The sequence below is a fragment of the Polypterus senegalus genome, chromosome 5 (genome assembly GCF_016835505.1).
Source record: "Polypterus senegalus isolate Bchr_013 chromosome 5, ASM1683550v1, whole genome shotgun sequence".
Lineage (NCBI taxonomy): Eukaryota > Metazoa > Chordata > Cladistia > Polypteriformes > Polypteridae > Polypterus > Polypterus senegalus.
Window position 1 is genome coordinate 196,015,588 of NC_053158.1, and position 23,358 is coordinate 196,038,945.

The 23,358-nt window shown below is 44.2% G+C and overlaps 1 protein-coding gene across 1 annotated transcript in view; it reads left to right on the top strand.

The window, feature by feature from the left end:
- The window catches only part of si:ch211-37e10.2, a 35,358-nt gene extending 30,369 nt beyond the window's left edge, over nucleotides 1-4,989 (top strand). Inside the window, exon 5 of the mRNA XM_039753911.1 lies at nucleotides 3,015-4,989. Coding sequence (XP_039609845.1) covers nucleotides 3,015-4,534 — 1,520 coding nt within the window. The 3' untranslated portion in view covers nucleotides 4,535-4,989. The remainder of the gene's footprint in view (nucleotides 1-3,014) is intronic.
- The last annotated feature ends 18,369 nt before the right edge of the window (nucleotides 4,990-23,358 follow it).

Sequence of the window (23,358 nt, forward strand, 5' to 3'; positions counted from 1 at the left end):
AGATAGATAGATAGTGAAAGGCACTCTTAGATAGATAGATAGATAGATAGATAGATAGATAGATAGATAGATAGATAGATAGATAGATAGATAGATAGATAGATAGATAGATAGATAGATAGATACTTTATTAACCCCAAGGGGAAATTCACATACTCCAGCAGCAGCATACTGATACAAATAACAATATTAATTAAAGAGTGATAAAAGCATACTGCAAGTTAAAAAAAATGCAAGGTGGGGAGTGTGAGGCAGGTATAACAGACAATAACTTTGTGTAATGCTAGCGTTTACCCGCCCAGGTGGAATTAAAGAAACACATAGTGTGGGGTCTCCTCAGTCTGTCAGTGGAGCAGGACGGTGACAGCAGTCTGTTGCTGAAGCTGCTCCTCTGTCTGGAGATGATCCTGTTCAGCGGATGCAGTGGATTCTCCATGATTGACAGGAGCCTGCTCAGCGCCTGTCGCTCTGCCACGGATGTCAAACTGTCCAGCTCCGTGCCTACAACAGAGCCTGCCTTCCTCACCAGTTTGCCCAGGTGTGAGCCGTCCCTCTTCTTAATGCTGCCTCCCCTGCACACCACCACGTAGAAGAGGGTGCTCACCACAACCGTCTGGTAGAACATCTGCAGCATCTTATTGCAGATGTTGAAGGACGCCAGCCTTCTAAGGAAGTATAGTCGGCTCTGTCCTCTCTTGCACAGAGCATCAGTATTGGCAGTCCAGTCCAATTTATCATCCAGCTGCACTCCCAGGTATTTATAGGTCTGTACTCTCTGCACACAGTCACCTCGGATGATCACGGGGGCCCATGAGGGGCCTGGGCCTCCTAAAATCCACCACCAGCTCCTTGGTTTTGCTGGTGTTAAGATGTAAGTGGTTTGAGTCGCACCATTTAACAAAGTCTTTCATTAGGTTCCTATACTCCTCCTCCTGCCCACTCCTGATGCAGCCCACTATAGCAGTGTCATCAGCAAACTTTTGCACGTGACACGACTCCGAGTTGTATTGGAAGTCTGATGTATATTGGCTGAACAGGACCGGAGAAAGTACAGTCCCCTGTGGCGCTCCTGTGCTGCTGACCACAATGTCAGACCTAAATCTAAAAAAACACTCCTTTTCATGCAAAAAGTAATGGCCACTCAGAATTCATCTATCTCTCCATTATCCAACCCGCTGTATCCTAACTACGGGGTCATGGGGGTCTGCTGGAGCCAATCTCAGCCAACACAGGGCGCAAGGCAGGAAACAAACCCCGGGCAGGGTGCCAACCCACCGCAGACTCATTAGAAGTATGAAATACTGTCCTCTTGTGCAAATTAAAACAGAACTACTACTACTACTATGTTTTCTACTACCATTACTACTACTACTACTACATCTATTCCCTCGTTATCTATTTTATTTCAAAGAGAAGGTTGTTTTTGTTTGCCTTGAATAACAATATGAAACTGTGACAGGGTGTGTTTTGTTTCATTTCTTTCAATTGATTGGGACACGGGGGAGGCGCTGTATGGTGACCGAATCTCGCATGATGTTTCTTGCATGATTTTTCTCGACATTATTTTTCTGGTGTGTCATTTTTCTCCTGAGTATGTAACTCAGGTATTAGGCTTAGGTAAGATAAATACTTGCAAGGAAAATAATACGCGAGAAAAATAACAGCGAGAGAAATAACGTGTGAGGAAAATCAAGTGAGAAAGTTAACGCAAGAAAAATCAACAGTACCGGGCCATATAGTGAATATAAATGTTTATTTTTATCTGACCCTCACGGACCCCCTGGAACCCATCCATGGGTCCATGGACCTCAGGTTAAGAACTCAGGCTCTAGAAGATATTTCCTTTGTATAACATCATAGTCTTCAAGCAGTGTCAGACAAACAATATTGTGTCAAACCAGTAGGCTAAGAATAAGCTACAGCTTAGGACATGATGTTTATAGCCTTCTGTACTCAGTGAGTGAATCACATCACTGTTTTGGCTTCATGCAGTTATTGATAAGCGATAGCTTTGGTTTCTAAGTGACAACAGATAGCTAATATAAATTGATGAAAAACAGAACAAAATGTTCTTTCGTTCAAATATATACTATTGACCCTTGTAACAAGGCGCTATATAAGCGCCCGACCCGACACAGATTGGACACGGGAGGCACGTATAAAAATAAATAAAGTTTTATTTTCTTCATCTGGAGGGCATGTCTTCCTTGTGCCCCCCAGCCACAACACAGTCCCAAGCACAAACTCAAAACACACAAGGTATAGCACCACACTCCTCTCTTCTACCATCACTCCTCCACCAGCTTAGTCCTCCTCCTCCTGACTCTGGCCGTTGAGTGGGCTCCTTTTATGGCCCACCCAGAAGTGCTCCAGGTGCTTGATCTCCTGTTTCCGGTTGCATTCCTGGGTGGGGCTGAAGATTCGCCCAATTAGGCTCAGGAGGCCATGCAGCGCCCCCTTGCAGCCACCCCAGATCCCAACAGGGCTGTGGAAAACTCCATCTCCCATGGAGCCCTGCGGGTGGCTGAGGCACCGCTCTAATCCAGGGGGATGGCCATCCAGCATCCAGGGGGAGGTATTGCAACGTCCAGGGCTGCTCCCCCTGAATATATAGTGAAGGGGCGTCCCGGCCGGGCTCTTACACACTCTTACAAGGAAACTAAAACAGAAGCTGTATATCATATTCATCACTTTTGAGGTATAATACTTTTGTCACGTCAACGCACGTTATAAGAATGGGTTAATTCCGTCAAGTTTTCTTTAATAAATCCTGACTTTTGAGTCGTAAGTTGTGTACGCACATTTCGGGAGTCTTTTTTTTCGTGCATAGACCAGTTTAATAAATCTGAACCCCAGGAGGACAGACTGCTTAGTAATGGCTGATGATCAATGATAGAAATCAATGACCGTATTAGCAAGAGAAGGTGATAACTTCTATGACTGGTTGTTCTTTCATTAAACTTTTCATTCGTTCTTCAATTTTCTTTAATCACAAATGTCTTTTTCTCCTTTAGGGGGCTTCAGGTGCTTGGGAGTTTCCGAAAGAGACGCCTCAGCAGGAGTTTGTGGCCATGCCTATTTCTTCAATAGGGAACTGCAGGAATGTCAAGCATGCTCCGAGTGTCCAGGAGAGTCGGTCTCTTTTCCTTGCACAGCAGCAAGTGATACAGTCTGCTCCGCCTCTTCGGAAAACAAGCTTTCGGAATCGTGGACAGGTCTTGTGATCGTACCTACCGCCAAGTCCTTTTCCCATTCTATCTACCCAGGGATGGTCCTAAATATCAAGGGGAAAACCCAGTCAGATCTTCTTTTGAGTGATGATGGGCGCCTCCTATTCCAACAACATGGTCTCATTTGGACTGACTACAATTTCGCCTTGAAGCACAACTGCCGAAATTTCCTTCAACTCTCCCTCAGGCTCAACGACAGTGAAGAAGGCCAAGAAATAAGTGGCATTCGCATCGAACAGCCCGAAAGGAAGTACTTTCAGAGCATCAGTTTAAGTGCCACCGCCGAGGTGGAGCCCAACTATACTCTGTCGCTGTTCCTGAAGAGTCCCAATCAGTACTGTAATCAGAGCAAAGACTTTAATACGTATGACCTCAGCTCCCCCTTTAGCCTTTTTTGGCTGTCTCATGACACGGGGGCGGTGGCAATGACGGCACAGATATCGATGTCCATGCAGTATCAGACTAATTATCGACCGGCCTTTAAAATAATTTCTGTATCCGATCCCTACATGATAAGCTTGTCACATGATGGCAGAGGAGTTAAGTTTACGGAGAGTGGGGTGGTGAAGTTTGTCTTTCAGCAGGCGTTGTATTCCATGGGGCACACCTGTGTCCGGGAAGGCTATTCCCTGGTTGCTTATGTCAATAGAAATGGAACAAACGAAGAGTTGATGCACGTATTCAAGTCCGGAGTGAACTACAGAGACACGTCAATCTCCTTGTCTGGCGCGGCCAAGGTAAACGCAGGAGAGATGATGAACTTTGAGATCTTGTCTCCCTCACAGTGCAACATCAGGTATTTCGGTGACAACTCCGGGATTAGCATGTTAAGTCTCATCTGGATTCCTTCAGCAGTTTCGAGTGCTCTCTCGGCGACCGTCTCGCGTGACGGACTACCAACAGGAGCGGTGAGAAATAAAGCACTCCACTTCTATCAAGCTTCTTCCCACGAGAAACAGATTCAGCTGGTGAGTTCGGGACAATTTGCGCAGAAGTATTTCGTTTTCCGGGAAAGCGGGACGGCAAGCGTTGCCTTTAATCTGAAGCTCATTCATTCCTGCAACATCGTTAAGCTTACGTTGAATCGCCTGATGAGTGATCAGCTGCAGCCAACAAGCATAGCCCAGCAAATCGGAGGTCACATGCCCGAAGGGAGCCAATGGACGAGCGTCAGCCTCCGCACTTCCTTTGACGTCCGCAACGGCACGATGATTTACATTTCCCTGGACTGCGTGAGGGGGAGAATCAACCAAATTGCTCATGAACGTGGCACCAACCTCTCTATCCTTTGGCTTTCCTCTTGAGTTTTGGCACCCTTGTGTTAAAGTAAAGTCATTCTGTTTGCACGTTGATGCCCTGGAGATCTCAATTTGGTGTTAGGAGAAAAGAGAGCACAGATACAACAAAAAGGCAGTGGAGTTGATCTTCCCAGGAATTTTGTTTTCTCCAAAAGGTGTTTAGGTCATAAGGCAGTTTCTTGTGCAGATCTGAACATAAGTAAATAGCAATAAAAAATCTCTGCGTTCTGTGTCACCTTGACGTCAACGCTCAGGGACATATGGGTACAAGAGGGTCTTTGGGCCTCAAAGACGGCCCCATAAGGGGAACAGAACTCCAAATGTGTTGATATGACATGTATGCGATTAATCACATCCGTGCTTCACATGTGTTTTAACAAGATTGTGCTTTCTAATGAGTACAATACATCAGCATTAATAAACGTTTAATTGTGCGTCTCCTAAAATGGAGGCCAACGTACCAAGTGTCTTCAATTGCCACCTAATACAACAACGTCAACATTAATTTCTGTAGCACATTTTCCTACAAAGGCTGTAGCTCACAAGATGTCAAAGCAAAAATTGCATGCAAAGGAACAACAAACTGAAATGAGATAAGAATAACAATGCACTTTCATTCAACCATTCAAACATCACAGGACTGTGATCAGTGATAGTGAGATGTCTTACATCTACATTTACTTGCTTAGCGGACATTTTACCCAAAGAGAGGTCATCATACAAATAATTGAATAAAGAGGAGTCTGGGGACTCTTTAGGAAAAGATATGGCAGGACCAGGGAGGGTCTCTTACAGAGCTAACCGTTCTATGGAGGACGCAATACCCACTATGCTGTACCTCAGGGATGTCAAACTCCCCAAACTCTACAGATGCTACCAACTGTGAATGTCTACCATCCCTGTGCCAGGAAACCTAATATCCAGTTGCAGGTGCCAGTGTCCACATCTAGCAGCCTCAGTGTCTCTAGCAGCTGTTGTGGCAACACTGCATTAAATGCCATGCTAAAGTTGACCAGCACGATCCTGGCATAAGTGTCCTTGTTTTCAAAATGAGGTAGAGCAGGGAGGTCAAACTCCAGTCCTGGAGGGCCGCAGTGGCTGCAGGTTTTCATTCTAACCCTTCTCTTAATGAGTGACCTGTTTTTGCTGCTAATTAACTTCTTTTGAATTCATTTTATTTGACTTCCTCTTGAAGACTCAGACCCAATAATTGTTTCTTTTTCCTTAATTAGCAGCCAAACAATAATGAGATACAAAATGAACTGAAACTGAGACCATCATACAATATCTAAAAATGAAAAGGGTGGAGGTCCCAGAAATGCTGATCTGCTCAGGTCCCCTAAACATTTTAACAGCGCTCTTAGAAAAGTAAAAAAAAAAGAAATCAACCATTTTGAAAATGTCTGCTATTACACAATGAGAGCAGCAACAAGCCATGGAATTAAAGAACAGATTTAACTCTTTCAGGGCTGATGTTGACTTTTGTCAAAAGGAGGAATTGACGATGGTAATCAACTGTAAACGGTGACAAAACCAACCGTTATGTTTTAGTTGGACTCTCGTTGCTAGAAGGAAAGTTAGCAGAGCTAGATAGAATAGCTTTATTGGTTTGACCGAGATTTGCTGCACTCGTGCGAGTAGCAAGGTGCAAACAACGTCAAAAATGGCACTGACATCTGGCGAGAGACCAAAGCGCATGCGTAAAGCATAATACTCAGTGGGCGATGTTTTGCCTATTATCTTTGAACTGGAGTATGACTTGTTAGACTTGGATTTTCATACAAGTGATCGAAGACGAGTGTGAGGTTCCAGCTTCAGCTGATTGGTCCCCAGCTAATCTTGGTACTGACAATGTTTGCCAGGGAGGACTGCCACTTACCAATGATAAGAGGTAGAAACCAGATTATAATGCACTGCGACAGTGACCGCTGCTGCTGCCCCAGCCACACAATAAACAGCCTGGCAGCAAGCCTGCCGCACATTCTTGGCAAACTGGCAGCCACAGCATGCAGTAACAGACGTTTTATGTTGATTTCTACGTGAAACCATTGCTTTTCAGAAATGATGTTTTTTGGAGAACATATTCAGCCCTCAAAGAGTTAATTAACGAGTGCCTTATTAAGCAACTGGTTGGAGTGAAATTGGTTGGAGTTTGAGGCCCTGACTTAGTTGCTCTTCTGTTGGCTCCCTCACTTCACATTTCATTGAATTTCTGTTTAAGGATACAAATGCAGCAATTCAGAGGAATGATAAAGACATTCTGGGAAACAAATCTTAAAAAACAAGTCAATTAAAATTAATTCAATAGAAGTTAAATAGCACCAAAAATAGGTCACTAATTAAGAAAAGTGTTAGAATGAAAACCTGCAGCCACTGCAGCCCTTCAGGACTGGAGTTTGACCTCCCTGCTCTACCTCATTTTGAAAACAAGGACACGTATGCCAGGATCGTGCTGGTCGACTTTAGCATGGCATTTAAAGCAGTGTTGCCACAACAGCTGCTAGAGACACTGAGGCTGCTAGATGTGGACACTGGCACCTGTAACTGGATATTAGATTTCCTGGCACAGGGATGGTAGACATTCACAGTTGGTAGCATCCATCCATCTATTTATTATCCAACCCACTATATCTGAACTACAGGGTCACGGGGGTCTGCTGGAGCCAATCCCAGGGCACAATGCAGGAAACAAACCCCGGGCAGGGCACCAGCCCACCGCAGGGCACACACACACTAGGGACAATTGAGGATCGCCAATGCACCTAACCTGCATGTCTTTGGACTGTGGGAGGAAACCAGAGTACCCGGAGGAAACCCACGCAGACACGGGGAGAACATGCAAACTCCACCCAGAGCAGCAGCGCTACCCAACTGCGCCACCCCAGTTGGTAGCAATATATCTTGTAAAAGGCGCTATATAGCGCCCGACCCGGCACAGACCACGCAGAGGCAACGTGTACAAAACACACAGGCTTTTATTTTTCTTCAGCTGTGTGACACGTCTTCCCCGTGCCACACAGCCCAAACACAGTCCCAAAGCACCAAACAAAACACAACACAAACCACAATTCTCCACCACTCCTCCCAGGCAAGCTTCGTCTCCTTCCTCCCAACTCTGGCTCTTCGAGTGGTGGTGGCTGGGCCCTTTTATAGCCCACCCGGAAGCGTTCCAGGTGATTAACCACCTGGTCCTAATTACACTTCCGGGTGGGGCTGAAAGCTCGTCCAGCCGGGCTGTGGGAAGCAGGCAGCTCCCCTAACGGCCAAGCCGGGCCCCAACCAAACTGTGGAGGACTCCATCTCCCATGGAGCCCTGCGGGCGGTTGGGGAGTCACCGTCGGCCAGGGAGGCTGCCACCAAGCGTCCCGGGGGAGGTATTGGACTTCCCATGGCGGCTCCCCCGGAACATAAGCAGCAGAGGCGTCCCTGCCGGGCATGGGACCCGGCTGTCCTTCACAATCTGAATCCATCATGATGAGCACAGGACCGCCTCAAGGCTCTGTACTGAGCCCTTTATTACTGACTTTACTCACACATGACTGTTCCACCAGTTTCAACAAAGATGACATTATAAAGTTTGCGGATGATGCCACACTTGTAGGCCTAATCAGTAATGAGGATGAGCCAGTTTATGGAAGAGAGGTGGAGCAGCTGATAACTTGGTAAAAAAAAAAAAAAATTCATAATCGTGCCCTCAACACGGTCTAAGCCAGGGGTCCCCAAGTCCGCTTCTGGTGGGCCCACAGTGGCTGCAGCTTGTCATTCCAACCCTATTCTTAAGTGACCTGTTTTTCCTCCTAATTACCTTCTTTTGAATTCATTGTATTGGATTTGCTCTCGAAAGACTCAGCATTTGCTTCTAATCGCACGTTTTCATACAAATGATTGAGCTCAAAGTGCTTTACAAGATAAAGAAATGAAAAAATATATAAAAATTAGGCAATACTAACCAGCTGCAGGAGTGTAAGGCGGGTTCCAGCACTGGTACACGTACCGAAAGAAATCTCTCAGTCCAGAAGTTTGTTTTAAAATATTTTGTGAAAATTCAAAGCAAACAATCAACACAAGAATAAAGAAAAAGGTTGTTACACACATAGAATAAAAGGCAAAAAATTAGAAAAAATGTATCTTCTATACACTTAGCTTTCCTTGTCAGACTTTAGTTGTTTCTATAGTTAAAGATGCTTTACTTCTTCTTCTGTATCCTTTAAACATACGGCGCTGCACATTTGATAAAGTACGTTGTCTTTCATGTTACTTGGCACTTAATGCATGCAAGGCACGATTTAAAACCATGTGCCCTCGACGCCTTACACCTGGCAAGGCAGGTCACTAACTGAGCATGATGTGCAGTCAGAGAGGCTAGAAATAATTAGAATAAACCGATTCAATTCAGCTTTTGGGGGTAGTAGGAACCTCCCATAGACTATGCACTAATATATAGGCAAACATTTCATATATTACACTAATTAACAAAGAATAAAGTAAGGTCCAATGGCCAGGGAGGACCTACAAAAACAAAAAGGGCTGGAGAAAAAGAAAACCAAAATCTGCAGGGGTTCCAAGGCCACAAGACCACCCGTTCACCACTGGACATTCTACCTAGTATCCATCCATCCATCCATTATCCAACCCGCTATATCCTAACTACAGGGTCACGGGGGTCTGCTGGAACCAATCCCAGCCAACACAGGGCACAAGGCAGGAAACAAACCCTGGGCAGGGCACACACACCCACTCACACACAATAGGGACAATTTAGGATCACCAATGCACCTAACCTGCATGTCTTCGGACTGTGGGAGGAAATCCACGCAGACACGGGGAGAACATGCAAACTCCACACAGGGAGGACCTGAGAAGCAAACCCGCAGGTCTCCTAACTGCAAGGCAGCAGCGCTACCCACTGCGCCACCGTGACGCCCTCTACCTAATATAAATGATCTCAATCAGCCTTCATGGTTTTCAGGCGTCATGTGGAACAGTTAGATGATGATGTTCATGTGGATATCTGGCCTTCCATGCATCATTGTAGGGACTTCATGGTGCTTTGATCAGGTGGTGGTGGTGCAGATCACCAGCACAGAAAACCGGAAAAAGAACATAGGGGTTAGTACAGATTGTGAAGCAATGACAAAATGAGTTTTAAATGCATATACAGAATAAAAAATGAAGCTATAACAAAGCCATGTTAATAATAATGAGTTTTTAGCAGTTTTTTTAAAGAGCTCCACTGTATTAGCCTGGCGAATTTCTACTGGCAGGCTATTCCATATTTGAGGTGCATAACAGCAGAAGGCCGCCTCACCACTTCTTTTAAGTTTAGCTCTTGGAATTCTAAGCAGACACTCATTTGAAGATCTAAGGTTACGATTAGGATTGTAAGGTGAAAGTCATTCTGAGATACAGGATGGAGCAGATTATTTAATTCTTTGTAAAACATAAGCAGCATCTTAAAGACTCAGACCCCTTGTTTCTTTTTTCCTTTATTCGCAGCCAAACAATAATGAGATACAAAATGAACCAAAACATTGCCAGCAAACTGCGTCAATCATACAATATCTCTCTCTGTATAAAATCCAACTGTTTGTCTGTCTGCTTTTCATGAGAGAACTACTTATAATAATTAATAATTCTTTGCATTTATATAGCGCTTTTCTCACTACTCAAAATGCTCAGCAATTGCAGGTTAAGGGCCCAACAGAGCAGAGTCCCTATTGGCATTTACGGGATTTGAACTGGAAACCTTCTGATTGCCAATGTAGATCCCTAGCCTCAGAGCCACCACTCCGCCTGTTTAATGGATTTAGATCAGGATTTTTTGTATAATTTGCTTGAACATGCCGGTTGATTTTGCAACTTCGCTCATCACGCTAAGTATCATAGTTCACTTGTGGCAGCGATTTATTTGCGCTAATCCGAGAGAGCTGTTGCGGGCTGAGTGGAGGAATTAGCGAGACATCAGGAGTGGGGAGCCGAGTGGGACCCTCCTCACTCACTGTGCCAGCCTCTCGCCATGTTTTGGAGCACACCTTGCCTCTGCTTAGCTAACGATACCTGCTTGCTCATTGAGTTCTAAAGTTTGTCTCTGCGGGAGACAGTTAGTCTGAAAATAAAGAAAAATGAAGGTCTCAGGAATGCTGATCTGCTCAGGTCCACAGAACATTTGAACGGTGCTCTTAGAAAAGAGAAAATCAACAATTATGGAAATGCATGCTATTGCATAATGAGAGCAGCAGCAAGCCATGGAATTAAAGAACGAGTTTAATTAACAAGAAGAATCAGAGTCTAATGAAGCAGCTGGCTGAAGTGAAATTGGTTGAAGTCTGAGGTCCTGACTTAGCTGGTCTTCTGTTGGCTCACTCACTTCACATTTCATTTCTGTTTGGGCGCCATTTAAGAAAAGAAATGAAGCAAGTCAGAGGAGCGATGAAGAAATTCAGGGGAACAAATCTTAAAAAAACAAGTCAGTTAAAATGAATGGAAATGGAGTTAACCAGCAGCAAAAACAGATTACTAATTAAAAAAGGGGTAGAATGAGGCCCACCAGGACCAGAGTGGGGGACCCCTGGTCTAAACCAAAGAGATGATAATTAACTTCAGGAAGGTCAACCCTAATAATTATTCTCCATTGACCATCAGTGGTTCTGTTGTAGAAAGAGTAAATAGCACCAAGTTTCTAGGGGTACGTTTGACTGATGACCTGACCTTCAACAATAACGCCTCAGTTATTATCAAGAAGGCTCATAAGCACCTCCACTCCTTCTGAAGCCCTGGTAGATTGACCAGTGAGTTCTCGGTCACCTCTCTAATCCAGGCCCTTCTTACCTGGTTACTCAGTATGGCCAGACAGCTAACTCCAGGGGGAGTCTTGGTGGTTCTGAAATTCTTCCACTTTTAAAAGTATTGAGGTCGCTGTGCTCTTGGGAACACTTAAAGCTTTAGAAATGGTTTGAACCCCTTGCCATAATCTGTGCTCCACCACAGTTTGATCGTGGACATCTACAAAGAGTTCCCTGAATGGCATGGACTGGTTTTTTTTTTTTTTTTCAAAGCATAATAGTGTGAATTGGGCGGCACAGTGGGTAGAACCGCTGCCTCGCAGTTAGGAGACCCAGGTTCACTCTGTGTGGAGTTTGCATGTTCTCCCTCTGTGTCTGCGTGGGTTTCCTCCCACAGTCCAAAAACATGCAGGTTAGGATCGCCAATCTACCTAACCTGCATGTCTTTGGGAGGAAACCCATGCAGACACGGGGAGAACATGCAAACTCAACACAGGGAGGACCCGGGAAGTGAACCTGGGTCTCCTAACTGCAAGCCAGCAGCGCTACCACCAAGCCACCCAGGAGGCACCAGATAGAGTAAAATACTCAAGAGGAACTGAAAGAAGTCACTGTTTAGGAAACATAAGAAGTATCAGTAACTCATTATCTTGGTTTTTATTTGCATTTTGTTTCAATGGTGTGTAAAGCTGGAAAGAGATATTTTTATTGGATTTGATGTCAGGCTGCACGACAAAAAAAGCAAACTTTACGATATTGTTCTATAGGCGCCATAAGTGGGTTACCCCCATCAAATTCCTTTTCTTTTTTCCTGAATCCAGGGCTCCTATTCTCATGTCAACCTGAATGAATATTTGAGCACGTGCAAATCTTTAAACAATTTAAATCTTCCCAATGTGACCCTGCACAACCCCCATCGCTGAAAGAACGAGAGACGCAGAAGTGCAGATGTATTGACCCTAATAAGAAAACAAATCACTTTCAAATTTTTCAAATTCCCCCGGCGCTGCCTAAACTTGGTACAGAATGTTTGGATTGGCAGCCATAAGACCAACATCCATCTGAACCCCAGGAGCATTTGCTTCCATCCAAAGTTAAAGAGGAGGTGAAACCCAATACGGCAGAGACCCGAGGCGAGGCATGGAAATGTTATGAGGCATCGTCTTTTTTTTTTTTTTTAAAACGGTTATTCTAAAGAGGAAAAAAATAAACCGTTTTTATCCAATGCTTCTGCACGGAGGAGACAAGCGTTTCCTGCCATTCCTTTACTTTTCCTCTGCGTGCATCTGGACTCTGTTATTGCTGGAGTGCTGCTCAGGTTTCCTTAAACTAACCCTGCTAGATTCAAGACCCCCCCCCCATCCTCTTGTTTACATTTTCAATCTTGAATGCCTGGGTGGGATGGCAGTGCAGTGGGTCACCGCCTAACAGATCCAGAGTCCTGGGTTTGACTGGAGTTTGCTTGTTCTTCTCATGTCCGCCTGGGATTTTCTGGATGCCCTGGTCTTCCTTCCACATCCCCAAAAGCTTGCAGGTTATTGTGGTAGAAAGTTAACATTTTATTAAAGAAAGAAACATTATCTAGCAGGACACTTCAGTAATCAGGCAAGAGAAAAGCTGTTCATTGCATCTTTTAGTTACTCCTCAGCAAAATGCCTGAGAGGGAGCATTCATCAGAAGCAGTCTGTTACAGCCTGGTCAGATTGGTCAGAGAAACCAAGGACAGAGGTCAGTCAGTCAGTCATCGTCCAACCCGCTACATCCTAACTACAGGGTCACGGGGGTCTGCTGGAGCCAATCCCAACCAACACAGTGCGCAAGGCAGGAACAAACCCCGGGCAGGTGTGCCAGCCCACCACAGGGTACACACACCCACACTCCAAGCACACACCAGGGACAATTTAGGATCGCCAATGCACCTACATTTGTGCTTGAAAGTTTGTGAACCCTTTAGAATTTTCTATATTTCTGCATAAATATGACCTAAAACATCATCAGATTTTCACTCAAGTCCTAAAAGTAGATAAAGAGAAACCAGTTAAACAAATGAGACAAAAATAATATACTTGGTCATTTATTTATTAAGGAAAATGATCGAATATTACATATTTGTGATTTGCAAAAGTATGTGTACCTCTAGGATTAGCAGTTAGTTTGAAGGTGATGTCATGAAAGAAGGAAGCAAAGACGAGCACTGAGAGAGTCGCCTGCTAAGATGCTCAAGAGAAGGGGGCTTTGGTCAATGGAGGTTCAGACACAAACAGATACCAAAGAAAGGCACTGAAGGTACACATAGAGCAAGAGATAGCAAACATTTTTTAAATTATTCTCTTACCTGTCTTTGACAGGTACTGTGTCACTCATGCACAACAAAGGACCACCTTCGTTAAAGGTAAGCAATACCCTTCCAGGTCAAAAGGTTGCACCGTCATTGATGGTGTTGTCTCCTTTTCCTTCCTCAGCACTAAGAAGACGCCCACTGAGGACAACTGACTCCTCCCCTTCCAGTCCAATGGCCATAAAAGCCTGGCAGTGCAACAAGCTGGTATTTCACTTGTACCCGGGCTAGGAAAGAGCATGGAGCTCCAGTGCAGAGACCCTTTAATCGAAGAGCTGAGGAGGTTTTTACTATCGTGCTCTTGTTCTGTTTATTTACATCTTGGAACAAAATGTGGCGATGTGGTTGGCACCCCAACATTTCTCTTCATGAAGGCCCATGCTGTCCACACCCCACTGCACATGGAGGGCTCAATGGTGAAATTAGTCAAGAGCATCAAATTCCTTGCTGTGCACCTGGCAGCTGACCTTACTTGGTGAATTCACACCACGTCCATAGCCAAGAAGGTGCAGCAGTGTCACCACTTCCTTCTGTGGTTGAAGAAGGCAAACTTACCTCCCCTCATTCTCATTACAGATAGATAGATAGATAGATAGATAGATAGATAGATAGATAGATAGATAGATAGATAGATAGATAGATAGATAGATAGATAGATAGATAGATAGATACTTTATTAATACCAAGGGGAAATTCACATACTCCAGCAGCAGCATACTGATAAAAAACAATATTAAATTAAAGAGTGATAACAATGCAAGTATAACAGACAATAACTTTGTATAATGTTAACGTTTATCCCCCAGGGTGGAATTGAAGAGCCACATAGTGTGGGGTGTCCTCAGTCTGTCAGTGGAGCAGGACGGTGACAGCAGTCTGTTGCTGAAGCTGCTCCTCTGTCTGGAGAAGATCCTGTTCAGTGGATGCAGTGGATTCTCCATGATTGACAGGAGCCTGTTCAGTGCCTGTTGCTCTGCCACAGATGTCAAAGTGTCCAGCTCTGTGCCCACAATAGAGCCTGCCTTCCTCACCAGTTTGTCCAGGAGTGAGGCGTCCCTCTTCTTTACGCTGCCTCTATAACACACCACCACATAGAAGAGGGCGCTCACCACAACTGTCTGATTGAACATGTGCAGCATCTTATTGCAGATGTTGAAGGACGCCAGTATTCTAAGGAAGTATAGTCGCCTCTGTCCTTTCTTGCACAGAGCATCAGTATTGGCAGTCCAGTCCAGTTTATCATCCAGCTGCACTCCTAGGTATTTATAGGTTTATAACCTCTGCACACAGTCGCCTCTGATAATCACAGGGTCCATGAGGGGCCTGGTCCTCCTAAAATCCACCACCAGCTCCTTGGTTTTGCTGGTGTTCAGGTGTAGGTGTTTTGAGTCGCACCATTTAACAAAGTCCTTAATTAGGTTCCTATACTCCTCCTCCTGCCCACTCCTGATGCAGCCCACGATAGCAGTGTTGTCAGCAAACTTTTCCACAAGGCAGGACTCCGAGTTGTATTGGAAGTCTGATGTATATAGGCTGAACAGGACCGGAGAAAGCACAGTCCCCTGTGGCACTCCTGTGTTGCTGACCACAATGTTAGACCTGCAGTTCCCGAGATGCACATACTGAGGTTTGACTGTAAGATAGTCCACCTTTGAAAGGGTCATGACCAGCTGCATCACTGTCTGGTTTGGGAACAGCAGTGCCACTGACCATAAAGATCTATAGTGCACAGAAAAGATCATTGGGATGTCTCTGCCCTCTATTGAAGACACATTTATGAAGTGTTACATCTGCAAAGCCTGTAGGCCTATAGCAGTGTGAAGGACCACTCCCACTCCTTCCACAGCCTCTTTGTCCCACTTCCATCTGGTAGAAGGTACTGTAGCATTTGAACCAGTCCTGCCAGGTCCTGCAGTAGATTCTATCCCTTGGCTGCCTCTGCTTTGAACTTAGTGCTGCCCCCTGTCCTCAATAACAAATTAATATGCAGTACATTTTTTACACTTGTCACTACTGTGGTTTAAAATTATTGGTAGTTGTTGTTAATGTAATAATTACTATGTATTTCAAATCTATTCACTTACTTACTACAGTATTTATTTATCTTGTAAGTGCCAAGCAGGATTATCTGGCAGGATGAGATGGGACCCTTAACCAGATGGGAGGACAAGACAAGGAGGCAGTGGGGGAAGCTCCTAATTTTGTATATTTTTCCCCCATCCACTAAATGGCAGCATCCCAAGACCATGACAAACAAATAGGACCCTGAAATGCATGACGGGAGTTGTAGTGCCAAGAATCAGCCATGCTGGGTGCCATGGGAGCTACACCAGAGGGTGTTGCGGGGATTCACAATCCCTACTTCTTGGGATTTCCGTCTGAGCCGGAAGTGCTTCTTTTAGGCTCTGGCCTGGCACCCGTAGTACTCCTGGACCTGACATAAAAGAAAGCTGCTCAGCCTCCCCTGGTGAGTCAGAGTCGGAAGGAAGGAAGACAAAACACGCTGGAGGGAGGTGGACGGAGAGAGAGAAGAGACAGGAGGAGGAAAGAAAGAAGAATACTGTGTGACCTGGGAGAAACCTTTTGTGAAGTATTTTTAATCATAAAAGTCTCTGGTTGAACCCTTGACTGTATGTGTGTCAGTAGTTTCCAGGCTTTGGAGCTCAGTGGCGGCCCCTATTTATCACAATCTATTTATAGTCTTATATATAAATGTCTATGCGTGGAAGTGTGTGTGTCTGTCTGTTGGGGCTGGAAGTGAGAGGCTACAGCATGAAGCTCAAAGAAAGCCTCTCTATCACCAAAGTGAAACCGCAGAGAGAAGAGAAACTCACTTTGCCGCTGATACACAAGCGAGGCAAGCACATCGGAAAAACGAAACCTCCGAGGAGAGAGAAACTTGCTTAGCCACTGATAGACAAGCGAGACGAGCACATCGGCAAAATAAAACCTCTGAGGAGAGAAACACTCGCTTAGCCACTGATAGACAAAGGAGACGAGCACATCGGAAAAACAAAACCTCCGAGGACAGAGAAACTTGCTTAGCCACTGATAGACAATGGAGACGAGCACATCGGCAAAACGAAACCTCTGCGGAGAGAGAAACTCGCTTAGCCACTGTTTTGTCTTGGCAGAGTTCTCTATGACTCTAGTTGTCGGAGATGGCAGGGGGGGCGATCCGGCCATGACGCCCAGGAGGACCGGAGGAGGGCTTACATCTTCCCCAGACCGTCCTGGTACTTTTTGGGGCCACGGGTACAGGGCTTTGAAACTCAATCCTGTAGGGGCCCATGGTCACCTCCAGGAGGTGTCCCTATGCCTTTGGAGCCCTGGACCTCAGCACTTCAGCCACATCTGGAAGTGCTTGGGGGTAAGAGAAGCAGGGACAACCGGAGTGCTTCTGGGGATGCAGCCGACACTTCCGCCACACTGGGGCGTGTCTGTGGAAGATTGCCAGGACACATCTGGGGCATATCCGGGGGAGCATAAAAGGGGCTGCCTCCCTTCATACAATGGCTAGAGTTGGGTGGATGAGGACGAGGTCTCAGGAGGAGGCAAGAAAACGGCCTGAAGGAAGAGACAAGGCACTGTGTACTGTCCCATATAACTTCTCCCCACCTTCCCTTCTACATGTACAACCTTAGGCAATTAGGTGTAGTAAAAGACAAGCAGGAGTTAAGTTACAATTTAAACAATGTATTATTGATAATATTCGTAAATAATAACAATATGCAAAGTACATTTGAATATTGGCAACCATACAACCTGATGAATGGTGATGTGTAGTTTCAGGTGGCACACAGACTTGTTCATTTGTGGTCAGCTTTCTTCAGACCAGGCTGCATGCCTGTGTCAAAATGGCAGCCGAGCTGTGCTCTTCATTGTGGTGTACTTTTCAGTTCATGATGTGTGATGGTCTTTCATCAGTTTGGTAAGAGAGAGAGAGGGTGAGGTAAAGCAAGCAAATTTATAGGTTTTCTGTCCAACCCCTACAGCCAATAAGGCGATGGGGTACTTAAAGGCTTATGATTCAAGCCAATTCCAAACAGCCATACTTCAGACCAATGGGGGGACAGAATACCCTCACTCCTGCCCTCCAAACCATATGTTAAGGTAAAGCTTGCCAGTTAGGCAGCCTGGCTTTCCTGTGGGGGTTGACTGAGAGACTTTAGCAGAGAAATATTAGCAAAACTTGTTTGAGGCACTTCACCCCAACCCTGTCGTAAAATTACAGAGACTCAGTCCTAAAAGTGGGGAAGGGGTTCTAAACCATTGCTGTTATTATCTAGAATGTAACATTAATATTACATCTCTTTGTCTAAGTTACAAATAAAGACATACAAAATATTTATCAACTTGTATGCAAAATTTCATATCACAACAGCCACTAATGCACAACCAATGCAACTGATTGATTGAAGTGCCACAATCCAAGGTTTCTAGGAGCCTGGGCTTTTTACAGCACACACCTACACAGGCAGTATAGTATTTTACTTGTCTTGCTCTTGTCCTGTATGTGTTGGAGAACATCATTTCATGCCACTATATGCTTGAAGTGTGAATGAAGGAGTGGTATTGCTAGTAAAAAAAGGAGACTCCTTTAAAAGTTCTGAGTTTTGTGATTACGAGATCAACTGCACAACTTTTAACGTCAGTTTCACAATGCTCTATTTAAATTCAAACTTAACTGAACCTGTGTGTGTGTGTGTGTGTGTTCTGTAACGGAACACAATACTGTTGGGATCAGTTCCACCTTGCCAGGACTCTGTGATGTATTTGTAACCTGGTAAGGTTTCAAAATGAAAATATAACTGTTTTTTTTTGCTATTGAAAGAATTGGGATACCAGTTGTGGGGGTTGGGTAACGTGGAGTATATATGTGTCGCCTATTGGCGGGAAGAGAGAGAAAAAAAAGAGTTCGTTGAGAGAAGAGACTGTTGAGGCAGCACGGCGAAACAAGGAGTTGCAGAAAGAGTCGTAGTTGAGGCAGCACGCCGAAACAAGACGTAAAGAAGAGTTGCAGAAAGAGAGGCGCTGTTGAGGCAAAACGCTGAAACAAGAAAGAAAGAGAAATGAGAGGCGCTGTTGAGGCAAAACTCTGCAGCAAGACGGAAAGAACGAAAGAGAAATGAGAGGCGCCATTGAGGAAAAACGCTGAAACAAGACGATAAAGAGAAAAGAGAGGCGCTGTTGAGGCAAAACGCCGAAGCAAGACGGAAAGACAGAAAGAGGAACTAACGTTAGCACATGGCTAAAACACAAAAGGAGTTGGATGATAAAAGGAAAGCCGGCTTGCAGGACAGAAAATGCAGAAATGGCGATCAGCGAGTAAAGAGGGTGTTTGAGAAAGAGGGAGACGGAAGCATAAAGGAGGTACCCGAGTATAAGGGGGAAGATATAAAACAAGGTCGGTGTTTGTTTGTTTTAAAGCGGCTTGAATAAACTTTCAAGTGAAGGGCCCAGTTCTTGTTTTGTTTGTGTGGCCACTACGCACCCGAGCTACGGTTGGGGCTCCCAAAGGAGTGAGTAACATTTACTGACTGGGTAAATAAGTTCTGGGTGAGCTCACCAGTAGTTTCAGACACAATATATATACTGTATAGTTGTAAATAATTTAGTGTTTGTTTTATGTATTGTATGTATATATATTTGTAAATACTTTAAGTTTTGGGAAAACTGTTTATGTTCAAATTAAGTAAAGAGTTTGGTTTTATAAAATATCTGAGTAACAGTGCTTGGAATGGGCATTACCGGGTTTAAAGTGGGCTATAGTGAACCTGCCAACAATAGAGGTGGCGACACCGTTATAAAGAGCTCAGGCCTTTGCCTACCGATTAAGGATTGGTGGTGCAAGGGGGTTACATATTGAAAGACTGGAAGATGTTGTGAATGAAAAGATGGATGCCTCGCTTGACCAGCCTGTGCCTTGGTGCTTAAGGGTCACAGAAAGACTGTACTATATGTGGTAGGTGAAAGTGGCTCTCAGGTGACCCCTAGTGGCCATTGCTATTCAAAAGTTTAGATCTCACAAACCAAATTTTTAAAGGCCCTGGGGCCTCATGTATAAACGGTGCGTACGCACAAAAATGTTGCGTAAGAACGTTTCCAAGTTCAAATCGCGATATAAAAAACCTAAACTTGGCGTAAAGCCACGCACATTTCCACGGTAGCTCATACCCTGTCATATGCAAGTTCTCTGCTCGGTTTTGCAGACTGGCAGCACCCAGCGTCAAAGCAGTGCTACTGTTCCTGTGTGGTTTCCCTTTCTTTTTTAGATCCACATCCCTGACGCGGCTTTATAAATACACTGAAATTAACCACATATTGTTGATTAGTTTAATGCATCTGATTGTAATTAACCTGCAATAATATAATGGCCCACAGAATGGTCAAACTATTCCAAATATCATATCATCCTGCACCTCCGGTCCCACAACGGATCATCTTTTTCCATATTACTCTCACTGCACCACTCAGAGTATTCATATCACTGTATCTGAGAAAGAGAATTATCGGTATACAGCATCAAGCACACGCTGCCTCAGCCATGCTGTCTATTTGAACTGCTGCCATACGGCAGACACTTCAGAGTCTTTCCTGTACGGACCTCGCAGTTCAGAAACAGTTTCATCCCAAGAACTCTAAATGCACTCAAACAGTTCATCAAGTGCTCCTTGTAGAAATGTTTGTACTTATAAGTACAATCACCTCACTGTAAACTTGCACTACAGTTATAATATTGCACAACCTGAGCCACTTTATAAAGCGTGTATTTACATATGATGACGATATCATTTTTAAGATGAAATACAGCAAAATATGTTTATTATATTATACAGATAAAACTTCAACTTTAACTACACGGTGCCACAGCGCTAGTGAGCCGCTGGCGCTCCATTCACGGATTGTTCCTGCCTCGCGCTGTATTCTTGCTGGTGCCGACGCGACAGGGGAAGGATAGATGAATAGAATAATTAAACATGTACTACGAAAATATTTTGATGTTCCTTAAAAGTTTTGAAGAATCGACGTTCTAAGCTTAAGGATGGCTTAACGTCTATCACATAGCTGATTGTGTGGCGATTGGATATTTGGAGAAAGAAAAGTAAGGACAGGAATTGGAGGTTAGTACGTTTGAAAGAGGCAGTACTGCTACAATAAAGTATTTCATCGAAGGTAGCACACGCCGCAGCAAGCATCTTGCGTGAGACATGAACAATCACTGCACCACCGTGTTCCCATGTTTAATAACATGATTTAACTCCTGTCATCATGAAAATGATATCACATGTACATCTCAGTATTATTCAGAGAGCTGTAATATCACGAATGTAATGGATTCTGTGTCCTGTCGGAGGAAGAGAAAGCCCGGAAGCACATGGTGATTCACACACATAAAGCACATAGAAGATCAAATATTAAACAAAGCATTTAACTTGCTGCTTTAGTTACAATAGGATTGAGAAACTAGTACATTAAATGATTTTAAGACTAAGTTTATGATGTTCTACTTTAATGACAAAATAAACTACATGATTAAAGTAGAAATTTCGAGATTGAAGTTGACATTTCGTGCTTTTTTCCCACTGTGTGCCTTTTTTTTTCTCTGTACCCTAATAAGCTTTCATATGACACTCAGACAGTGGGCTACGACTCACCTTTTCACGGCAACTTTGATATCTGACAACTTCTTTTTTATTTCGGCACTGTGCGACTTTGTGAACATGAGCTTTCGAGTTTCTCTGACACTCTATGTCACTCGATCGACTTCCTTTTGTTGTTTATACCACTGTTTAAACCAACAAATATTACGTTTTTCTTTGCCTCCACTTGGTATTCACTGAAATTCTTATATTTTCCCCAGTGCTTTTGCCATTGTCTTTTCACAGAACACTGAGCTTAAGGGCTATTTATATTAATTTGCATATTCAAAGAGGCATAATTCTGGGAGGAGTTGGGGTGGGACAGCAGGAGCGTGCACGTGCATTACTTTTCACGCTGACTGGGATTTATGTAGCGGAAGAACGTGGAAGTTGGCGAACACGCAGATTTATGCATCTGGATTTTTCTTTGCGTACGCACATTCCCACTTTTGTGCTTATGCCATGTTATAGTGTGAGTTCTATGCACTGTGTTATACATGAGGCCCCTGATCTGTAAGTGTTAGGATTTGTATACTTATCAAGTCTGGAGTTTGTAGTTTTTAAAAGTTATTCAAGTACAATCCGAGGCAACTCAACATTTATTTGGTGCATGGAAATAAAATTTCTGTATAGGATTTATAAAGGCTGGTGTCCTCCCAGGGGATTTGTTCCTGCCTGGTGCCCTGTGCTGGGTGAGATTGGTTTACTACCTTTGACGTCAATTCTGAGGTTCTGTCTACCTGGATACCCGCCTCTTCCTCCCAGAATGCCTGATAACCGAAAAGAGCCGCCATCTTGGGCAGTCATCCAGAGCAGACAAAAGTCTGCGGAAGACTCGAATTGCATTTTACATGAATTTTTTTTTTTTATTCAAACCTTTTCAATTATACTGGGTTGGCTGGAAGATGCCCCCTAAAAGACTTACGTTGTTTGTTCTCTCATTACAATGTGAACACACACTAAAACGCACCATTGGGCACATTAGTGTGGTTTCTCCACAGGAAATCTCAGCACCCAGAAAGTCACCACTGCCACCCTCCCCTCCTTTTTTTGTTCCTTTGATGGATTTGAAGCTCATCCTTCATTTCTTCATATATTTTGCCTATTTTTCTGAGAACATACTGAATATTATAAACCCTGTATTATAATATGTATTGCATGTGTAAGCATATCAACTCTGAATTGATTAGCTTAGTAAAAATATATTTGAGAGAAAGGGCTGCCTTGCCTCCAGTAACGTTATTTAACACACCGGCCCTATGTCTTATTTAAAGAATAGCTTCCATAATAAGAATCAGCATCCTCCCTGTTTTACATAAATGACCATCTCTCTTATTTTGATGGCCTCAATATTAACGTCTCGGGCGCTGCCTCCAGATACACAGATTTCTACCTCTGGAGTACCATTGCAAGGTCGGTTCTTTCTTATGATTGAAACTTCTAGAATTGAATCTACCTCTGTATAATAATCTAAAAAATGGACAGGTGTGTTTTCTAATTTGTTCTTGTAATTAATATGTAACATTTCAGTGTTGTTAATGCGGCTGCCTTACAGGCTGAACTTTGGTTCCTGTGGGCTTTTCCTGTGGCATTTCTGCATTAAGTGCTAGTGGGGCACAATCACATATTTTGCAAAATGAGTTATAAGCTTCCATCAGCACACATTAGCTCTAAGTGGTGAAGTGGTGAGAGAGATAGCCAATTAGAGACAGGGGATGGTTAGAGGGCCAGAATGACTAGGCCGTGGTGGGCAATTTAACCAGAACATTAGGATGCACCCTACTCTTTACGAATGATGCCCAAGAATCTTTTATGACCAGGACCTCTATTTTATATCTCATCCGCAGGACAGCGTCATTTTTACAGCACAATGTTCCTGTTACTGCATTGGGACATTAGGACGTGGCCCTTGCTGACTTCACTAACCCCTCTTCCAGCAGCAACCTAAGCTTTGCCTGGTTGGTCTTCCATCCAAGTATTGGCCAGATCTAAATGTGCTTAGCTTCAGGTGGATGACCTGCTCTGAAGTGCATGTGGTGTGGCTGCTGAAGTAGTCAGCTGATCCGG